This window comes from Hypanus sabinus, chromosome 8 (assembly GCF_030144855.1).
Source record: "Hypanus sabinus isolate sHypSab1 chromosome 8, sHypSab1.hap1, whole genome shotgun sequence".
NCBI lineage: Eukaryota > Metazoa > Chordata > Chondrichthyes > Myliobatiformes > Dasyatidae > Hypanus > Hypanus sabinus.
Genome location: NC_082713.1, coordinates 122,108,708 through 122,130,685, shown reverse-complemented (window position 1 = coordinate 122,130,685; position 21,978 = coordinate 122,108,708). Strand labels below are relative to the sequence as shown.

The window sequence follows — 21,978 nt, the reverse complement described above, 5'->3', positions numbered from 1 at the left end:
CAGAGGGATCTGGGGGTACATGTCCACAGGTACCTGAAAGTTGCCTCACAGGTAGATAGGGTAGTTAAGAAAGCTTATGGGGTGTTAGCTTTTATAAGTCGAGGGATAGAGTTTAAGAGTCGTGGGGTAATGATGCAGCTCTATAAAACTCTGGTTAGGCCACACTTGGAGTACTGTGCCACTTGGAGTTCTGGTCACCTCACTATAGGAAGGATGTGGAAGCATTGGAAAGGATACAAAGGAGATTTACCAGGATGCTGCCTGGATTATAGAGTATGAATTATGATCAGATTAAGGGAGCTAGGGCTTTACTCTCTGGGGAGGAGGAGGATGAGAGGAGACATGATAGAGGTATACAAGATATTAAGTGGAATAGACAGAGTGGACAGCCAGCGCCTCTTCCCCAGGGCACCACTGCTCAATACAAGAGGACATGGCCTTAAGCTAAGGGGAAGGAAGTTCAAAGGGGATATTAGAGGAAGGTTTTTTACTCAGAGAGTGGTTGATGCGTGGAATGCACTGCCTGAGTCAGTGGTGGAGGCAGATACACTAGTGAAACTTAAGAGACTACTGGACAGGTATATGGAGGAATTTAAGCTGGATGGTTACATGGGAGGCAGGGTTTATTGTTCTTTGTTCTTTTTAAAATTTTAAAAATATATATTCATTATCATAATTTATAGTATAGTTTATGTATTTTACTGTACTGCCACAAAACAGCAAATTTCACACCTGTCCGTGATGATAAACCTGACCCTAGGTCAGGGGTCGGCAACGTTTACCACTAAAAGAGCCAATATGGACCCATTTCCCACAGAAAAGAAAACACTGGGAGCCACAAAATGAAATAACACTGCATACAACGGGTTTTTTTTGCCTTTATGCTATGTATAAACAAACTATAATGTGTTGCATTTTTGAAATTGATGAACTCCTGCAGAGAAAACGAAATTACATTTCTGCATGCAACAAAAACATTTTGAACTCCGAAAAAAAGACGTTGGGTTGAAGGTTACTACATAGGTAGCCTACCTTGGATCGAAGAATTAAAAGAAAGCGCGCACTGGCGGGTGTCAGGCATTGGCTGTGGTGATGTATATTAATAGCGATAAAAAACACGTTGTAGCGGTGTAGCGCTACACGCAGCGCTAAAATAAAGACTGCAGTCAAAGGTAACTTTATTCGAACTAAACAGCCTTGCTTTTAAGCCTCCCTCAACCCATCCCCGTGGGCGCGGATGCTGCAAAAGACGCGTACTCACAAACCCCCGTAGGCTATCTCCCTTAGCCGGAATGCTGGCTAATTGTGAGGAAATGTGTCGCCACACTTAGATTGTACAAGATCACCATAATCTTCAAATTTAGAATTACATTTCAAAAGCTAACAAACTAACATAAAATACATTTTAATTAAATACTGACCAATTATTTCCCAAAGCCACAGGGAGCCGCAGCACAGAGGTGAAAGAGCCACAAATGGCTCGGGAGCCGCAGGTTGCCGACCCCCGCCCTAGGTGAATACAACTCCAGCAGCTTGATGCCTTTTCCCTGCACGGCAAACAGTTTGATTGGCAGTCTTTTCAATATTCTAAGCACACACTCCCTCCATCACTGGTGCACAGTGGCTGCAAGTTACCCAGATTCAAAATATGCTGCGGTAACCAACCCAACCCGGGCTACTACAACAGCACTTCCCAAACCGACAGCCTCCGCTTCCAGAAGGACGGAAGGGAGCAGGCCAACAGGAAATTGTCTACATTCCAAAAATTAATCAAAATAAATATATACTAGCTGTTTTGCATTCTGACAGCACTTTTGCTATCTGTAAAGGAAGACACTGGAAGAGAACTGTGACAGGAAATGTAAGTTATAGGTAATGCCTTAGCATCAGCCTCTCTCCCAAATCCTTGTGGACGTCTGTCCCCGACATCCGTATCAGGTCTCTGACCTCTGTCCCAGCCTCCTGCCTGCAGACTACTAGCCTCTTGAAGTGACGCTGAGAAATTTACCACAGACAAACTTCTCCCCACCATTGAGTAGATTTATGTGGAGCGCAGCAACATGAAAACAGCACTCCCACCATTCAGGCTATGTCCTCCTCTTGCTACTGCCACCAGGCAGGGAATGCAGGAGCTTTAAATCCCGCACCACCAAGTTCAGGAAAAGTTATTGCTCTGCAACCGTCAGCCTCCTGATCTCTTGTGGATAACTTCAAGCACCACTACTCCGAACAGGTTGTATGACCTACAGACTGGTCTTCAAGGACTCGTTGCAACTCTTGTTCTCAGTATTATTTTCATTTGCAGTTTGTCTTTTGTATGCTGGCTGTTTGTCAGTCTTGATCTGTTTATGTATAGTTTTTCATAAAATTCTATTGTATTTATTTTTTTCTTTAAATGCCTACAAGGAGTTGAATCTCAAGCTGCTATATAGTAATGATGTTATATTTGATAATAAATTTACTTTGAACTTCAATTGCTTGGTAGGTGATGAGGAAAAAAATTGTGAATTGTGAATAGGGACCAGGGTGGGCAGTGATTAGGATGATTAGTGACATGAAACTCATCTCTCTTGACCCAAATAATACCTCCTCTGTCTTTTCCTTCCATGCCCACACCCACCTTACTATACTCGCTGGAATTGAGTGGAATTTGTAAGAATGACAGGATACCTGTTAGAAAGGTGTAACATTATGAAAGGGTTAGATAAGATAGAGGCAGGAAAATGGTTTCCTTTGGTAGGTGAGACTAGAACTAGGAGACAGCAGGATTCAGGGGAATAGATTTAGGATAGAGATGGCCTCAAGATTTAGAGGAAAAGAAGAGCTTATGAAAGGTTCAAAAGACTTAGGTAATGATAGAGATCTTGAAAGTTATAAGTCTAGCAGGAAGGAGCTTAAGAATGAAATTAGGAGTGCCAGAAGGGGCCATGAGAAGACCTTAATGAGCAGGATTAAGGAAAACCCTACAAGTATATGAGAGGGTAAGACATGAGAGAAGGGAACCTATCAAGTGTGATAATGGAAAAGTGGGTATGGAATCGGAGGAGAAAGCAGAGGTACTTAATGAATACTTTGCTTCAGTATTCACTACGGAAAAGGACCTTGGCAATTGTAGGGATGACTTGCAGTGGACTGAAAAGCTTGAGCATATAGACATTAAGAAAGAGGATGTGCTGGAGCTTTTGGAAAGCATCAAGTTGGATAAGTCACCGGGACTAGAGGAGATATACCCTAGGCTACTGTGGGAGGGGAGGAGCAGATTGCTGAGCCTTTGGCGATGATCTTTGCATCGTCAGTAGGGACAGGAGAGGTTCCAAATGATTGGAGGGTTGCAGATGTTGTTTCCTTATTCAAGAAAGGGAGTAGCAATAATCCAGGAAATTATAGATCAGTGAGTCTTACTTCAGTGGTTGGTAAGTTGATGGAGAAGATCCTGAGAGGCAGGATTTAAGAACGTTTAGAGAGGCATAACATGATTAGGAATAGTCAGCATGGCGTTGTCAAAGGCAGGTCATGCTTTACGAACCTGATCAAATTTTTTGAGGATGTGACTAAACACATTGAAGGTAGAGCAGTAGATCTATTTATATAGATTTCAGCAAGGCATTTGATAAGGTACCCCATGCAAGGCTTATTGAGAAAGTAAGGAGGCATGGGATCCAAGGGGACCTTGCTTTGTGGATCCAGAATTGGCTTGCCCACAGAAGGCAAAGAGTGGTTGTAGATGGGTCATATTCTGCAAGGAGGTCGGTGACCAGTGGTGTGCCTCAGGGATCTGTTCTGGGATCCTTTCTCTGTGATTTTTATAAATGATCTGGATGGGGAAGTGGAGGGATGGGTTAGTAAATTTGCTGTGACACAAAGGTTGGTGGTTTCGTGGATAGTGTGGAGGGCTGTCAGAGGTTACAACGGGGCATTGATAGGATGCAAAATTGAGCTGAGAAGTGACAGATGGAGTTCAACCCAGGTAAGTGTGAGGTGGTTCATTTTGGTAGGTCAAATATGATGGCAGTATATAGTATTAATGGTAAGACTCTTGGCAGTGTGGAGGATCAGAGGGATCTTGGGGTCTGAGTCCATAGGACACTCAAAGCTGCTGCGCAGGTTGACTTTGTGGTTAAGAAGATGTACGGTGTATTGGCCTTCATCAATCGTGGGATTGAGTTTAAGAGCTGAGAGGTAATGTTACAGCTTTATAGGATCCTGGTCAGACCCCACTTGGAGTACTATGCTCAGATCTGGTCACCTCACTACAGGAAGGATGTGGAAACCATAGATAGGGTGCAGAGGAGATTTACAAGGACATTGCCTGGATTGGGGAGCATGCCTTAAGAGAATAGGCTGAGTGAACTTGTTCTTTTCTCCTTCGAGCAATGGAGGATGAGAGGTGACCCGATAGAGGTGTATAAGATGATGGAGAGGTATTAATCGTGTGGATAGTCAGAGGCTTTTTGCCAGGGCTGAAATGGCTAACACGAGAGGGCACAGTTTTAAGGTGCTTGGAAGTAGGTACAGAGGTGATGCTAGGGATAAATTGTTTTTTTGCAAGCAGAGAGTGGTGAGTGCATGGACTGGGCTGCCGGTGATAGTGGTGGAGGCTGATGCAACAGGGTCTTTTAAGAGACTCCTGGATAGGTACGTGGAGCTTAGAAAAATAGAGGCTATGGGTAACCCCAGATAATTTCTAAAATAAGCACATGTTCGGCATGACATCATGGACTGAAGGGCCTGTGTTGTGCTATAGGTTTTCTATCTTTCTGTGAGGAGACTGCTTTTCCGAGAGAGTGGTGAATGTGTGGAATTCTCTAGGCTACCTCAGTACATATATTTAAGTCGTTTGATTAGATTTTTGCACAGCGGGGAACTAAGGGTTATGGGGAAAAGATGAGCAGGTGAAACTGATGGCCTATGCGTGCTCCTAATTCTAATGGTCTTATCTTCTTGGGGCCTCTGCCATTTCCCCGATAGGTTCATTTCAGGAAGGATAGGATGATTAGCTGACCTTGTTGCGCAGTTACGTGTAGGCATCAGCCCTCAGCCCTGGTCTGGCCATGATCAGTGACGGTCACAGAGTTCACCAGTAAGGAATAGTTCAATGGATGCAGGGCCATACACCTGCTATTGCTTAGGGTTTGTAGCTGGGATGAAGGGCTGGAGTGCTAAAGGGAAGCAGACAAAAGGACAGGATGGAAGCTTGGGTCAATAGAGATCCCAACTGGTGTAGGGAGAAAGTGGAGAAACAACCTTAACAGGAGCAGTTACACATAATTCTGTTATTGCAGGCACAACAATTTTTCGAGGCAATTACCAGATGGCATGTACCCAGAGGACATTCATTCCACAGATAATTACACGCTGCCTTTCATCAATTGATACATTCAAATATTTGCATGCATGCATGCACCCTGTAGATTACAGTGCTATCAGACACAGATCTGTCACTGTATAACACTGGCGTACAGTACTGGTGGCGGCAGGTCTGTCACTGTATAATACTAGGGTAAACTGGTCTGTAAACTGTATAACACTGGGGTACAGTACCAGTGGGGATGGGTCTGTCACTGTATAACACTGGGGTACAGTACTGGTGGGGACAGATTTGTCACTGTATAACACTGAGGTCCAGTACTGGTGGGGATGGATCTGTCACTATAACACTGAGGTACAGTACTGGTGGGGATGGGTCTGTCCCTGTATAACACCAGGGTACAGTACTGGTGGGAACAGACCGTATAACACCAGGGTACAGTACTGATGGGGATGGGTCTGTCACTATAACACTGAGGTACAGTACTGGTGGGGATGGGTCTGTCCCTGTATAACACCAGGGTACAGTACTGGTTGGAACAGACTGTATAACACCAGGGTACAGTACTGGTGGGGATGGGTCTGTCACTGTATAACACCAGGGTACAGTACTGGTGGGGATGGATCTGTATAACACCAGGGTACAGTGCTGGTGGGGATTTGGTCTGTCACTGTATAACACCAGGGTACAGTACTGGTGGGGATGGGTCTGTCACTGTTTAACACCAGGGTACAGTACTGGTGGGGATGGGTCTGTCACTGTTTAACACCAGGGTACAGTCCTGGTGGGGATGGGTCTGTCACTGTATAACACCAGGGTACAGTGCTGGTGGGGATGGGTCTGTCACTGTTTAACACCAGGGTACAGTACTGGTGGGGATGGGTCTGTCACTGTTTAACACCAGGGTACAGTACTGGTGGGAACAGACCTGTCACTGAGTAACACTAGTATAGAACTGGTGGTGATGGCACACTGTAGGTAATTCCTTTGGCATGGGCTGAAATTGCTGTGAATTCATTGGATCAAGAGGTAATTGTTAACTCAAATGGGACTTGGTTACCTGATGGAATGAATAACAGTGAGACTGATGACATGAAGATTTGCCAGTAATCGATCACTAACTTGTGAGAGCCCGTGGGAGAGAAAGGGAGACAACAATGGAAATAAGTATGAAGGGAAGGGAAGAGCAGTAGATAGAGATAGATGGAGGGAGGAAGTGGAATTAGTTTATTGCCACATGTGACGCGATAGTGAAAAGCATGTCTTGCATACTGATCATACCGGTCAAACCATTGCACAGCGCGTTGAGGCAGAACAAGGTAAAGCAATAACAATGTCAAATAAAGTGTTAACAGCTACAGAGAAAGGGCAGTTCAGGTAAATGATAACGTGCAAGCTGTATTGAGCTAGACTCTATGGTTAAGAGTCAAAATTGTTATACTGGGAAACTATTTGATCGTCTTATAACAGTGAAGAAGAATCTTGAACTTGTTGGTACGTGCTTTCAGGCTTTTGTATCTTCTACCCGATAGAAAAGTGGAAAGAGTGAATGTCCTGGGAGGGTGGGTTTTGATTATGCTGGCTACTTTACTGGTGCATTGAGAAGTGTAAGCTGGTTTCTGTAACGTACTAATCTGTGTCCGCAACTCTCTGCAGTTCCTTGTGCAGAGCAGTTGCCCTACCAAGCTGTTTGGCATCCAAATAGGATACTTTCTATGGTGCTTTGACAATAATTGGTAAGGTTAGATGGGGATGTGACAAATTTCTTTTCCTTCCTGAGGTGAGCTTTCCTGTCTGTGACGACTACATGGTTAGATCAGGACAGGCTTTTGGTGATGTGCGCTCCTGGGAATTTGAAGCTCTCAACCTCCACCCGGTTGCTGTAGACAGGAGGATGTTCGCTGCGCCTCTTTTTCTGAAGTCAGTGACCAGCTGTTTTGCTTTGCTGGCATTGAGGGAAAGGTTGTTTGTCATGACTCCACGTTACAAGCTCTCTGCCTGCTTTTGTTGTTCGGGATGTGGCCCACCACAGTGGTATCACCTGCCAGTGTGTAGATGGAGTTAGAGTAGAATCTGGCCACGCAGTCCTGAACGTGCAGGCAGTAGAGTCGGGGGCTGAGGATGCAATCTTGTGGAGTACAAGTGTTGAGAGTAATCATGGTGGAACTGTGGCTGCCTTTCCTTATTGATTGCAGTCTGTTGGTCAGGAATTCAAAGATACAGTTGCAGAGGGAGGCACAGAGTTGTGGGTTTGGTGATGGTGTGCTTAGAATTATTTTATTGAATAATATTTATAGTCTGATGTTGGTGCCTTTACTGCCCAGATGCTTCAGAAACGAAGGAGATGGGATCCTCAGACTATTTCTGTGCCTGCCACCTCAGCAAATGGGTTTGGGATGGTTAAGCTGAGCTTTCCAGCACTGAATCTACTGGAACTATTTGCTGAACCTTCAGCCTGTGGTACTGAAGCTGTATGCCCGAGTATGGAGTGGTGGCTGTCTGGCAACATAAAGCAGTGGCTGCAGCCCTGGTCAACAGACTGCCTGTGCTGATGACGACACCAGTGGGGATCGGGCGGCTGGGCTTGGTGCCTTGTTGTTGATGTGTACTGGCTGCCAGCTTTGAATGATGTTGGTTTTGGGAGCATGCCTGTGTTTATGGATCAGCTGCTTTCAGCTCGAGAAGCTGTGTTTTCATTTGTATTTGATGCAGATTGAGTTCCTGTAGTTTAACCCATTCCATGTAAGCAGTGGGCTGCATGGTCACTGTCCCCACACCTCCCGTTCTGTACCAGAAGCTTTGTCCATTCTTCCTTCTGGAGCTCCATGTGCCCAGCGATATGGTGGATAGAGCCACTGCCGCCCCGCAGTGCCAGAGACCCAGATTTGATCCTGACCTCGGGTGCTGGCTGTGTGGAGTTCTCCCTTTCTCCAAGCACTCCAATTGTCTCCTGGTTAAATGGCTGGTATAAACTGTCCTTGGTATGAGGGTGAGTGGTAGAACGTGAGGAGAGTTGATGAGATTAGTTGTAAAAGTTGGCAAAGTAATTTATTATCTAAGTATATATGTGTCATTGTATACTGCCTCGATTAATTCTCTTGCAGGCATTTACGGTAGAACAGGGAATTACAATAGAATCAATGAAAACCTATGCACACAAAAACTGACAAACGACAAATGTGCAAGAGGAGACAAACCACACAAGTAAATAAATAATACTGAGAATATGAGCTGCAGAGTCCTTGAAATTGTATCCATAGGTTGTGGAATCAGTTTAGAGTGTAGGGAAATTTGGTGGGGAATTGGATTGCTGTGTGAGGTACTGTAGCTTTGCTCAATGGGCTGAACTAGACATGGGGGAGAGGGCATTCTACGCCTTGTCTCTACCTAGAGAGTGATCTGTCGCAGTCTCCCTGCGATACTTTCCTGCAGGGTGAGAGAGAGTGGACAGTGTACAAGCAGGGGCAGCGGGATGTGTTGTGGTTCAGCTGTGGACGTGAATGCAAGACAGCTGGTGGGCTCTCTCTCTCTGGCACAGCTCTGAACTTGCAGCTGTTCGGCTCCTTCCCACACCGTCTGTGTGCTGGCTGGCCAACAGGGATGTCTTGGCTCCAAGCATGTCAGTGATCTGAGGTCTTGGAGAATGAGGGGTGATATCATCGAGGTATACAAAATTATGAGGGGTATAGATACGGTAGATGCAAGCAGGCTTTTTGCATTGAGTTTGGGTGGGACTAGATCTAGTGGTCCTGGGTTTAGGGTGAAAGGTGAAATATTTAGGCAGGACTGCTTCACCTAGAAGGTGGTGAGAATGTGGGATGAGCTGCCAGCGGAAGTGGTGGATGCGGGGTCGAAGGCAACGTTGAAGAGAAATTTGGATAGATACATGGATGGGAGAGGTATTGAGGGCTTTGGCCCAGGTAAGACTAGGCAACGTAATTTGGCACGCACTAGGTGGTTGCTGTACTGTTGTAGTGTGCTATTACTGTTCAGGGTAACAGTAGAGGGGTCGGGGGAAGACCATGGTGAAGAGGGCAACGTAATGCAGTATTCATTGACTGGAACCTAGGGAAAGGTCCCTCCGAAACCTCAGTGAAGCACTCCAGTGAAACGTCCATTTCATAGGGAGCTCTCAAAACGTGCAGAGTGATGAGCAGATGGTCTTCATGTGTGCCAAAACCTCAGGATGCCGCGGACCTGTAGCATCGCTGAGGGAAAGAGTAGGTGATCTTAAGGTGGAACCGAAAGTTAGAGATTGATGGGATTAAGGCAGGCATGGGCAAACTACGGCCCGCGGGCCATATGCGGTCCGTTAAGCTTTTTAATCCGGCCCGCAGAACTTGATGAAATTATATTAATAAACCTTGTTAACGTTTTTTCCCCGCAATTCTGGCGTCTTCCCAATAGATGACGCACTCTATATACATTGACCTTTGTTGAGGTGCAGCGTATTACTCCACATTTGCGCTTTACTTTGTGACCTTGTGGCGACCCATTTCCTGGCACATCCGAACCGGCTCACAATTAGCCAGCGTTCCGGCTAAGGGAGATAGCCTGCCGGGATTTGCGAGCACAGAGCTCCGCATATTGGCGCGCTCTCACTGTTCTGTCATTGTGCGGGTCGTTGTTGAGTTTTGGCACAGGGGACAATTGAATAAGAAGGAGCAGGACAAGTAGACCAGCATCTCCTACCGTTTTTGAAATAAAGACAGTCAGGAGGAGAGTGATGATGATAATATCTTGAAGGATAACAGAATTTTCAGTGCTTTAAAATAATAACTGTTACTATTAAAAAAAGCTGTATTTTATTCATTTAATTTTCAGTGTTTTAAAAGACATTTCAATAAGTAGCTAAATACCATGGGACTTCAAAGACAGATATTTTGTTGTAATGCATTTGTTCATTTTCAATTGAAATTAAAGCACATGTTTTCTACATATCCCATGATATTTTATTTTCTCTTATGAGGTGTATTACCAAAACACTCCGTCCATCTGCTCCTGGTCCGGCCCCCCTGTCAAATTTTAGAACCCTTTGTGGCCCTCAAGTCAAAAAGTTTGCCCACCCCTGGATTAAGGTCTTGGAATGCTGACCTGTTAATTAGAGCGGATGCAATTTCATCAACCTGAAAGTTATCTCAGAATCAGGCTTATTGTTGCTGACGTTAGTTGTGAAATCTGTTGTTTTGTGGAAATTTGGTGTGCCTGCAATGCAGGGATAGCAAATTACTATAAGTTACAATAAAAACAAATAAATAATGCCAAAGTGGAGTAGTGTGGCAGTGTCCATGTGTTCATGGACTGTTCAGAAATCCGATGGCAGAGGGGAAGAAACCATTCCTAAAACTGAGTTTGGGTCCTCATTTTGCTGTATGTCCTCCCTGATGGTAGTAATGTATGTCCTTGATGGTGAGGCTCCTTCATGATAGGTGCCACCTTCTTGAGGTACTTCCTCTTGAAGATACCATTGATGGTGGGGAGGCTTGTGCCTGTGCTGGAGCTGGCTTTATTACAATCCTCTGCGCAGACTCTTTCCATCCTGCGCATTGGAGCCTCCATGTCAGCCTGTGATACAGTCAGAATGTTCTCTGTGGTACAGCTGAAGAAATTCTTTGGTGATATATCAAATCTCTTCAAGGTAAATCTCCCCACAGATGCTGCCTGACCTGCAGAGTGTTTATGGCTCTTGCGATTTCTGCCTTGGGTGTGCTTTTGCTGTTATGAAAGTGTGTTGGAAGAGCTGGGGACTGAAGGAGAGGAGGCCGCTCCAGCATATCCCTCCTAAACCCTCCCATCTATGTACCCATCTGAACTTGTGTCAAATGCAGAGGTGTTGGATCAAAAGTGAGATTTCTCTTGTCCTGATGAAGGGTCTCAGCCCAAATCATTGCCCCATCACGGATGCTGCTTGACCTGCTGAGTTCCTCCAGCACGTTGTGTGTATTGCTGAGATTTCTCTTGTCCTGATGAAGGGTCTCAGTCCAAATCATTGCCCCATCACGGATGCTGCTTGACCTGCTGAGTTCCTCCAGCACGTTGTGTGATTTGCTGAGATTTCTCTTGCTGGGGAAGAGATCATGATGTCAAGGAGGCAAGAGCAGGAGGGGTGTTAGAAGAAGCCATAACCAGCAGCTGGGAGGCACACAGGCAGGGTGAAGGAAGTGGTTTAATGAGGTGTCCAGTGTATATCATCACTCCCTGATGTAGAGGACATTGCAGAGTGGGTTGTCTCAGACGACAAGTTGCCATGGGTTGGTGCTTGGGGAACAATTTTCAAGCATGCAGATGACATAAATCCTGGAGTTAGATTCAAGATTCAAGTTTATTTATCATGTGAACATTAAAACACATAGTCAAAAGTGTCATTTGTGATTTGATTATAACATTCAAAGACCAGTGTGTACGAGGAAGGAACTTGCAGAGCTGTGGGGAGATGAGTAAGGGCTGAACAGTAGCGTAGCAGCTAGTGTATTGCTATCTACAGCATCAGTGATTGAGATGCAATTCCCACTGCTGTCTGTAAGATGTTTATACCTTCTCCCTGTAGCTGCGTTGGGTTCTGTCAGATGCTTCTACGTTACAAAGACATTTTCATTAGTAAGTTGTGGGTATGGTGTGTTGGTGCTGGAAGCGTGTGACACTATCTGGCCACTCCAACACATCATTGATGCAAACAATGCATTTCACTGTGTGTTCGGATGTACATCTGACAAATAAAGTTAGTCTTTAACTGGGTAGCTCTTACAAAGGGCTGGTACAGATTTGGAGGGCTGATTGCCTTCCCTTCTTGCTGTACCCATTCTTTGCTTCTGCGTGTCCAATGGCCCTCTATCCAATGGGAAATTTCCTAGTTGTCACATCACAGGTTTTTTACCACACAACTTCAAAAGTCAGCTGTTCACGTGAGATGTTTCTGAAAGTCCTCACAGGTGGATTTGCTGTGATGCTTCATTAACCTTCCCTGTTCCTTCCTCAAATAAAATTTGGAATTAGCCAAAACAGGACTGTGACAACTTAGTTCATTAAATATCTACTGAACTTTTCTCTCTAGTTATTCTTTATAAAGATTCCCCCCTCCACTCTCTGAGGTTAAATCAACCAGCGTGGAGTGGCCTGTTATTGTTGCCCTGTTGAACGAGGTTGTTCCATTTTCCATTTCCTGCATTTTGCCAGTCCCAGTTAATGGAGGAAGGGTTGGGTAGCCCTTCCACAATCTTCACCCCACCTTCCTCAGTGACCTCTGGTCCCGTACAACCCGGGTCACTGGATCACGGCTTGCCTTTCCTGCACCACCTCCTTGTCATTTTCCACCCGCCCATTTTCCCTAGTTGTACAGATAGATTGACTGTGTTCTCGTCTATGATAATGATCAATTTAAAAGACTACCAGAGGATTCCAGCTTGTCCCTCTGTGTTGGTTACCTTCCAGATCTCTGTTCAGTAATCCCTTCCCCTTGCTGTACACCTTCTTACATGCTGCAGGGGGTTTGGGGATGGTGGTGGGGGGGGGGGGGGTCTCTTCAAGTTAACTGCCATTCCTGTTTCTTCTCATCTTCCCTCCCAGTTTAATATCATCAGCCTGATTGAACTATTTATTCACCTCTTCTGTGTTGGTTTTGCTTTGCATCATTGTTCTCAAAGTCTCCCTTATCATCCAGAACACGTGGGTTTTCAGGGCAATTTATTTTTACACATCCCGGCCAGCTGCCAACGGATCAGTTTGTTTATTTGAACAGGGTTTAGTCACTTTGCCATTGGCGACAGATTCTTGCAACTTTAGTACAGCAGACATTAGGCTATTAAGTTCAAGTGCAAGTGTGATTGTCGTTCTACTATACATCCAAATGAAACAGCATTTCTCTGGAGCCAAGGTGCAAAACACAGTACCAACAGACGCACACAGCGCTCTGCACATGTAGTACATAGAGTTATGATAGCAGAGAAACAGTCACCAAAACAAATATATACCATGTGTGTGATACATATATATCGAGTGAGAGCGAGGTTGCCCAAGACTTTTGCACAGTACTGTAGTAATTTTATGTATTGCCACAAAAAAAACCAAATTTCATGATATGTGAGTAATGATAAACCTGATTCCGATTATGGGTCTCCTTTGTGGACTGAGAGTGGGAAGGGGCAGGGAGGGGGGAATCATGGTTGGGAAAAGGGAAAGGGAGAGGGGAGGGAGCGGGAAGCACCAGAGAGACGTTCTGTAATGATCAATAACTAATTGTTTGGAATCAAATGACCTTGTCTGCTGTTTTGAGGGTGGATATGTTTGCACCTGTGCCACGCCGTGCCCCAGCACATCTCTGACACCTGTCCCACACCCCTTCCATTGGGAGGACTCCACCCTCGCCATTCACAGCATCTTTTGCTCCTGCCAGATTTACAAACTCGCTCTCGCCAGATTTACAAACTCGCTCTCCACTCCACATTGACAAATCTAGTACTGAGCAAAAGTCTCGGGCACCCTAGCTCTATATATGTGCCTCAGACTTTTGCACTGTTGTGCATACTGATTCTCCAAGTAACTGGCTGTGTGTTTCTGCCTGATGATTGATGGTTGAAGGGATAACTCCTGTTGTAGATTTAATACCATGAGACCTCCCTTTCTGTTGTGAAGCAAATGGTAAGAGAGGAAACTTTGGAGAGTCTGTGTGAAGCTCAGGATTGCTCTGACTCTCCTTCCTGTCACGAGAAAGCATAAGCAAATGCACAAGGCTTGATCATTATGCTTGTGGATGATATAAAAGTAGGAGGTGTGGTTGATAGTGAAAACAAGTATCATAGACTTAGAGGGATCTTGACCAAGTGGCGAAGTGGGCTGAGGAGTGACAGATGGATTTCAGTTCTGATAAGGATGAAGTGTTGCATTTTGGAAAGTCAAACCAGAGCAGGACTTCTACTATGAATGATAGGACACGAGGGAGTGTAATGATATAGAGGGACCTATGAGTACAGGTTGGTAGTTCACTGAAAGTGGTGTCACAAGAGATGGTGCTGGAAAAGACATTTTGCATCCTGGCCTTCGTCAGTCTAGGCACTGAGTATAGGAGCTAGGGCATTTTGTTGCAGTTACACAAGTTGTTGCTGAGGCCACACTTGAAGTCCTCTGTACAGATTTGGTCACTCTGTTATAGGAAGGCCATGGCTAAACTGCAAAGATTGCAGAAAGGAGTTTATGAGGATGTTGCCAGGACTAAAGGGCCTGTAGTACAGGAAGAGGTTGGTCAGGCTAGGTGTTTATTCCTTGGAATGTTTGGCAATGAGGAGCAATCTTACAGAAGGTCGTGAGGAGCGGATGTTAACACTCTTTTCCCCAGGATAGGGCGATCCAAAACTTTAGAGAATAGATTTATGCTGAGAGCGGGAAGACCTAAAATGGACCTGAAGGGCAACCTTTTCACACACAGCAACACATAAAAAACGCAAGTCAAGCATTGTCTATGGAGGCGAATAAACAGTCAATGTTTTGGTAAACAAAGGGTCTAGGCTCAAAACATTGACTGTTTGTACCCCTCTGTCGATGTTGCCTAACCTGCTAAGTTCCTCCAGCATTTTGTGGCTCGCTCTCTCTCTCTCGATTTCCAACATTTGCAGTGTCATTTGTGTGTATATTTTTTATGTAGAAGGTGGTGGGGATGTGGAACAAATAGCCAGAGGAAGTGGTTGAGGCAGGTGTGATAGTACCATTTAGGAAGCACTTGGGTACGTATATGGAGTGGTGGGGCTGAGAGGGGTATGGACTGAACTAGGACATTGGGAGTAACTGGGTGGGCACCATGTTTGGCAGGGACTGATTGGGCTGAAGGGTCTGTATGCAGCCTATGTTGCTCTAGGACTCCGGAGTGAAGCAGCGAGTGGGGTTAGGAGCAGGTAAGCCTGGACCTCCTTGAGGTGAATGTGGAAGTGTCCCAGTGACAAAGTAATTCATGGTGACAGACCACACAGTGTGATGGAGCAGGACTTGCAGCAGCCACAGGAAGAGTCCTCACAGCAGATATTGTCTGTTTTCAATGGGATGAAAGTGATGGTAGTTTCTGGAAGACTGATGTATAATCCCTATTTCTGTTGTTTTCTCTTGCAGGTTCATGATGTGGGAGACCATCAGCTGAAGAGGAAGAAATAATTTATCCAGCCAACCACCTGGGAAGAGTTGCCTGCCATCATGGGGGACGGTGGGACTTCGAGCATCGAGCAGTCACACATACATTTTGACCGCTTCATCCAGGCAACCACATGCAAGGGCACTTTCAAAGGCTTTCAGGAGCTGTGCGAGATCCTGGGCATCTCCAACCTTGACTTCCCCTACTTCTACACTAAGCTCAAGTCCAAGCTCAATTATTGGAAAGCAAAGGCACTCTTTGCAAAGCTGGACAAGCGAGGCAGTCACAAGGATTACAAGAAAAACACAGCCTGTACCAATATAAAGGTAGAACAACAGCCTCACCGATCATATCCACATTTAAGCTCTGTCAAACCCCTCCCAGCTTTCCTTCCCTTTGTATCTCGTCTCTATCTGCCAGTGGCCAATTTCTGATGACTCCCCATCACTCTGTACCTTGGGCTCTTGGCCATATGGGGCAGTACAGTGGTACAGTCAGTAGAATCTCTGCCTCGTAGCTCCAGTACTCGCTTCATTCCTGACCTCCAGCACTGTCTGTGTGGGGTTTGCACGTTTTCCACATTAGAAATGTAGAAAACCCACTGCACAATACAGGCCCTTCGGCCCACAAAGTTGTGCCATACATGTCCCTACCTTAGAAATTACTAGGCTTACCTATAGCCCTCTATTGTACACTTTCTGGAGATCCAAAATCCATATGCTCCATGACCGCTGGACTAAGTATGTAAAGGTAGAAGGGGACTATGTTGAAAAATAAATGTGCTAGGTTTTCTAAAATTGACTCCTTCTACCATAGGCCACAAACTTATCAATCACCCCTTGTATTGTTTACCTGCAGTGCACTTTCTTGGTAACTGTTACAATTTATTCTGCATTGGCTTTTGCTATACCTTTCCTACTGTGTAATAATCTGATCTGTATGAAGAGTATCATAAATAAAAGAGATTCTGCAGATCTGTGCACTACAAAAGGCAGGATCTCCCATTCTGAATTGTGTGTCCATGGCTACCTCTACTGCCACGATGAGGCCCCACTCAGGTTGGAGGAGCAACACCTGATTATCTGCCTGGTTAGCCTCCAACCTGATGGCATGAGCATCAATTTCTCCCCATTCTTTCCTTCCCTTTTTTTTTCCATTACCCATTTTGGTTACCCTCTCACCCCTTCTCACCTACCTGCCCATCTCCCCTCTTCTTTCACTTGATTCAATGGTCTGATGTCCTCACCTATCAGATTCCCTCTTCCACCTATCATCTCCCACTTCGCTGTTTATTCCCTTTCCAGAGATGCTGCCTGAGTTGCTGTTCCTCCGGCATTTTGTGTGCATATAAACAGTATGCAAGACGAACTTCCCACTATATCTCGATGCATGTTACAATAATAAATCAATTCCAGTTCCACATGTTGTCAGTAATTAGTGACAAATATTTTGTCTCTGCAGAATGTAATTTTGACTTAGAGTGAGTTCTAGGTAGGAATCCAACAGCAGATCTGGGACTGATACACATTTGAAAAAAACAGATACTTGGGAGTAAGTTAAAGGTTAAAATGTAATTGATGTGATCAAGGATGTTTATAGATAGAATGACATGTGGAAGTGAGGTGCAAGTTAAAATCTAAATGATAGCTGTATGCACATACACATATGTGTGTGTGTGTGTGTGTGTGTGTATATATACACAGCAAACACACACGCACACATGCGCGCAGGCATGCAAAAGTTTGGGCACCCCGGTCAAAATTTCTGTTACTGTGAATAGTTAAGTGAGTAGAAGATGAATTGATTTCTGAACGTCATAAAGTTAAAGATGAAACATTCTTTTCAACATTTTAAGCAAGATTAGTGTATTATTTTTGTTTTGTTCAATTTTAGAGTGGGAATAAAAGGATAGGAGCACTTTGGGAAAAGTTGGGCACCCCAAGAGATTTGAGCTCTCAGGTAACTTTTACCGAGGTCTCAGACCTTAATTAGCTTGTTAGGGCTATGGCTTGTTCACAGTCATCATTAGGAAAGGCCAGTTGATGCAAATTTCAAAGCTTTATAAATATCCTGACTCATTAAATCTTGTCCCAACAATAAGCAACCATGGGCTCCTCTAAGCAGCTGCCTAGCACTCTGAAAATTAAAATAAATGATGCCCACAAAGCAGGAGAAGGTTATAAGAAGATAGCAAAGTGTTTTCAGGTAGCCGTTTCCTCAGTTCGTAATGTAATTAAGAAGTGGTAGTTAACAAGAACGGTGGAGGTCAAGTTGAGGTCTGGAAGACCAAGAAAACTTTCTGAGAGAACTACTCTTAGGGTTGCTAGAAAGGCAAATCAGAACCCCCATTTGACTGCAAAAGGCCTTCACAAAGATTTAGCAGACTCTGGAGTGATGGTGTACTATTCTACTGTGCAATAACACATGCAAAAATATGACCTTCATGGAAGAGTCATCAGAAAAAAAACCATCTTCACCACAAAATTCAGCGTCAGAAGTTTACAAACGAACATCTAAACAAGCCTGATGCATTTTGGAAACAAGTCCTGAGGACTGATAAAGTTAAAATAGAATTTTTTGGCCGCAATGAGCAAAGGTATGTTTGGAGGAAAAAGAGTGCAGAATTTCATGAAAAGAACACCTCTCCAACTGTTAAGCACATTGGTGGATTGATCATACTTTGGGCTTGTGTTGCAGCCAGTGGCACGGGGAACATTCCACTGGTAGAGGAAAGAATGAATTTAATTAAATACCAGTAAATTCTGGAAGCAAACATCACACCGTCTGAAAAAAAAAGCTGAAGATGAAAAGAGGATGGCTTCTACAACAGGATAATGATCCTAAACACACCTCAAAATCCACAATGGACTACCTCAAGCTGAAGGTTTTGCCATGGCCCTCACAGTCCCCTGTCCTAAACATCATGAAAAATCTGTGGGTAGACCTCAAAAGAGCAGTGCATGCAAGAGGGGTGAAGAATCTCACAAAACTAAAAGCTTTTTGCAAGGAAGAATGGACAAAAATCCCTCAAACAAGAATTGAAAGACTCTTAGCTGGCTACAGGAAGCATTTACAAGCTGTGATACTTGCCAAAGAGGGTGTTACTAAGTACTAACCATGCAAGGTGCTCAAACTTTTGTATATAGACACACATGGAATTATATACTGGAAAATGAGTCATAGGGTGTAATAGGGAAGTGGGACTGGAGCAACTAACAAAGTGCTGGGAAAATTCAGCACCCCAGGAAGAACTCAGCGGGTCAGGCAGCATCTGTGGAAGGAAATGGGCAGTTGATGTTCCAGGTCGAGACCGTTCATCTGAACGGGTTTACCTAGGAAAGGAGTGGAAAGTTTGGGTTTAGACAGGCTGGGATATTGCAAAGTGTATGGAAGAGTAAGCATGTGGAGTGCGATAGGATTTGAGGGTGTATACCTGTGGATGCTTGTGTTCCTGCAGTGATACATGTGTGTGAGCAAAGGCTTCTCCTTACTGTACCTCCCCAGACATTCACGGAACATTACAACCCAGTACAGGCCCTTTGGCTCATGATATTGTGCCGACCTTTTAACCGACTCCAAGATCAATCTAACTCTACATAACTCTCCATTTTTCTGTCATCCGAGTGCCTATCTAAGAGTCTCTTAAATACTCTATGATATTTCTCCCTTACCATCAGGGTGTTCCATGCACTCACCACTCTCTGTGTAAAAGATATTACTGATATCCCCCGATATTTTCCTCCAATCACCTTAAAATTATGCCATCTTGTATTAACCATTTCTGCCTGGGGTGGGGGGGGGGGGGGGAGGCACTGGCTGTCCACTCTATCTGTGCCTCTTATCATCTTGTATACTTCCATCAAGTTACCTCTCATTCTCCTTTGCTCCAAAGGGAAAAGTCCTAGCTCACTCAGTCATTCCTCATTAGACATGCTCTCCAATCCAGGCAGTATCCTGATAAATCTCCTCAGCACCCTCTCTAAAGTTATCCTATCCTTCCTACAATGAGGTGACTCAGCCGGCTGTTCTTCAAGTTCATCCCCAAGATCCTGTGGGACACATGGAACAGAGAGCTGTGTTAAACCTGGGCACCTGCAGCCTAGTCTGAAGTGGTGTGACTGAGCCTGAGTTGACCCACTGGGCATGTTCTGCAAAGTGACACACTGGTGTCCTTGTGTCACACTGCTTTACTAGGAGTGGTGTTGATGGGTGCAGGGAGCACTGGGTCCTCCCTTGCATCATCCTGTTCCAGCTTCCCAGCCCGTACGTAATGCCTGACCCCAGCCTGCCTACCTGCTAAAAGTATGCCAGCTGTTCTGTCCAAGACAGCAGTTGTAAGTATAATTCAGTTTATCGCATAACCAGCTCTCTCTCCCCCCCACCATTGACTCTGTCTGCACTTCCTGCTAGCTTGGGAAGGCAACCAACATAACCAAAGACTCCACCCGCTCTGGGCATTCTCTCTTCTGCCCTTTCGGAAGATGTAGAAGTCTGAAAGTACATACCACCAGGCTTGAGCACCACTTCTATCCTGCCATTATCAGGCTCATATGCTAAAAGATGAACTCTTGATCTCTGAATCTGTCTCGTCATGGTTCTTGCACTTTAATTGGACTTAACTTTCTCCGTGCAGAACATCTATCCCCTTCCAGCTTGTCACTTCATCCCCCTCCCCAACCACTTACCTCCCTCTCTCACCTGGTCTCTCATGTCACCCACCACTTAGTACTCTTCTCCCTCCTCCCCACCTTCTTATTCTGGCATCTTCCATCTTCCTTTCCGGTCCTGATGAAGGGCCACAGCTGAAATTTTGCCTATTTATTCCTCTCCATAGATGTTGCCTGACATGCTGAGTTACTCTAGAATTTTGTGTGTGTTGCAGTTTCCACCATCTGCTGAACCTCTTGTGTTTATCATAAATTGTACACAGCTTTTACAAGAAGGGAAAGCAATTAGAACAAAATAAAACAGTCTATTTTAGGGGAAGTTAATCAGAGCTGTCACATTGCTGCTAAACTGTAATGACGATTAAGGTAACAGACGTAAAGTGCTGGAGGAAGTCAAAGACAGGCAGCATTGATGGAGGGAAATAAACAATTGATGTTTTGGGCAGAGATCCTTCAGGAATGGAAAGGAAGGGGGAACAGTTTTTATGGTCTTATTGTCTGCCTACACTGTACTTTCTCTGTAATTACAACACTATATTGTGCATTCAGTTTTCTTTTTGGATAACTTCACTCATCTTAACACTGAACTGATTCCATAACCTCTGGACTCACTTTCAAGGATCCTACAACTATCATGTTCTCAATATTTTTTTTATTATTATTATTTAGATTTTTTTCTTTTTGTATTTGTACAATCTGTTGTCTTTTACACGTTGGTTATTTGTCCATTTTTGTGTTTAGATTTTCATTGATTCTATTGTGTTTCTTTCTATCTACTGTGAATGTCCATAAGAAACTGTCTCTCAGGGAAGTATATGGTGACATATACGTACTTGGACAATAAATTTACTTTGAACTTTTTTTTACTGCCTCAACGTACTCACATAAGCATTAACTCTACCTACTATATATATAAAAATATATTTCCTAGATTACAATATTTATTCCAAACATTACCAATACAACCGCCCCAGAAGTTTTTTCAAGAGTTGAATAAATATGTGAGGAAGTTTCTTTGGAAAGGTAAGATGTCAAGAATATCGTTGGAAAAATTGACATGTAAGTTTGATCTAGGAGGGTTACAACTCCCAAATTTTAAGAATTATTATAAAGCAAATCAACTTAGATTTATTGCATCTTTTTTTGATGAAGAAAAACCAGCATGGATTAGAATAGAGTTAGATAAGATAGGAAAAAATATACCAGAAGATTTTATATATAAATGGGAATCCAAATGGATACGGGAAAAGAAAGAATCTCTAATATTAAAACATTTGATCGATTTATGGAATAAGGTAAATGTGGATGATGAGATAAGGAAATCTTTATTAGCAAAGAGAACCCTAATTCAAAATAGACTTATTCCTTTTACAATGGATAATCAACTTTTGTATAACTGGTTTCAAAAAGGGATTAGATATATAGGTGACTGTTTTGAAGGAGGTATATTGATGTCGCTCGATCAATTAAAGAATAAATATAAAATATCAAATAACACTCTTTTCTGTTATTTGCAATTAAAGGCCTATTTAAGACATAAACTGGGTCAAACAATGTTAATGCCAAAACCTAATGAAATAGAAACTTTAATTCAAAAAGGAAAAATTTAAAAAATTATGTCTTGTATGTATAATTTGATTCAAAAACAGACAATTACACCAGGAATTCATGTCAAGACAAAAATGGGAAACTGATTTGAATATTAAAATTGATGAAAAAAATTGGTCGGGACTATGTCTTGATAGTATGACAAATACAATAAATGTTCGACTTAGATTAGTACAATACAATTTTTTACATCAATTATATATTACACCACAAAAAGTAAATAGATTAAACCCAAATTTATCTGACCAATGTTTCCGATGTAATCAAGAAATCGGTACTTTTTT

The 21,978-nt window shown here is 43.8% G+C and overlaps 1 protein-coding gene across 3 annotated transcripts in view; it reads left to right on the top strand.

Annotated features, from left to right (window-relative positions):
* Positions 1–21,978, top strand: part of LOC132398382 (protein-methionine sulfoxide oxidase mical3a-like) — a 312,801-nt gene that overhangs the window by 68,302 nt on the left and 222,521 nt on the right. For all 3 annotated transcript variants that reach the window (XM_059977725.1, XM_059977723.1, XM_059977724.1), the window contains exon 2: positions 15,401–15,745. In XM_059977725.1, the coding sequence (XP_059833708.1) occupies positions 15,482–15,745 (264 nt within the window). In that variant the 5' untranslated portion in view covers positions 15,401–15,481. The remainder of the gene's footprint in view (positions 1–15,400; positions 15,746–21,978) is intronic.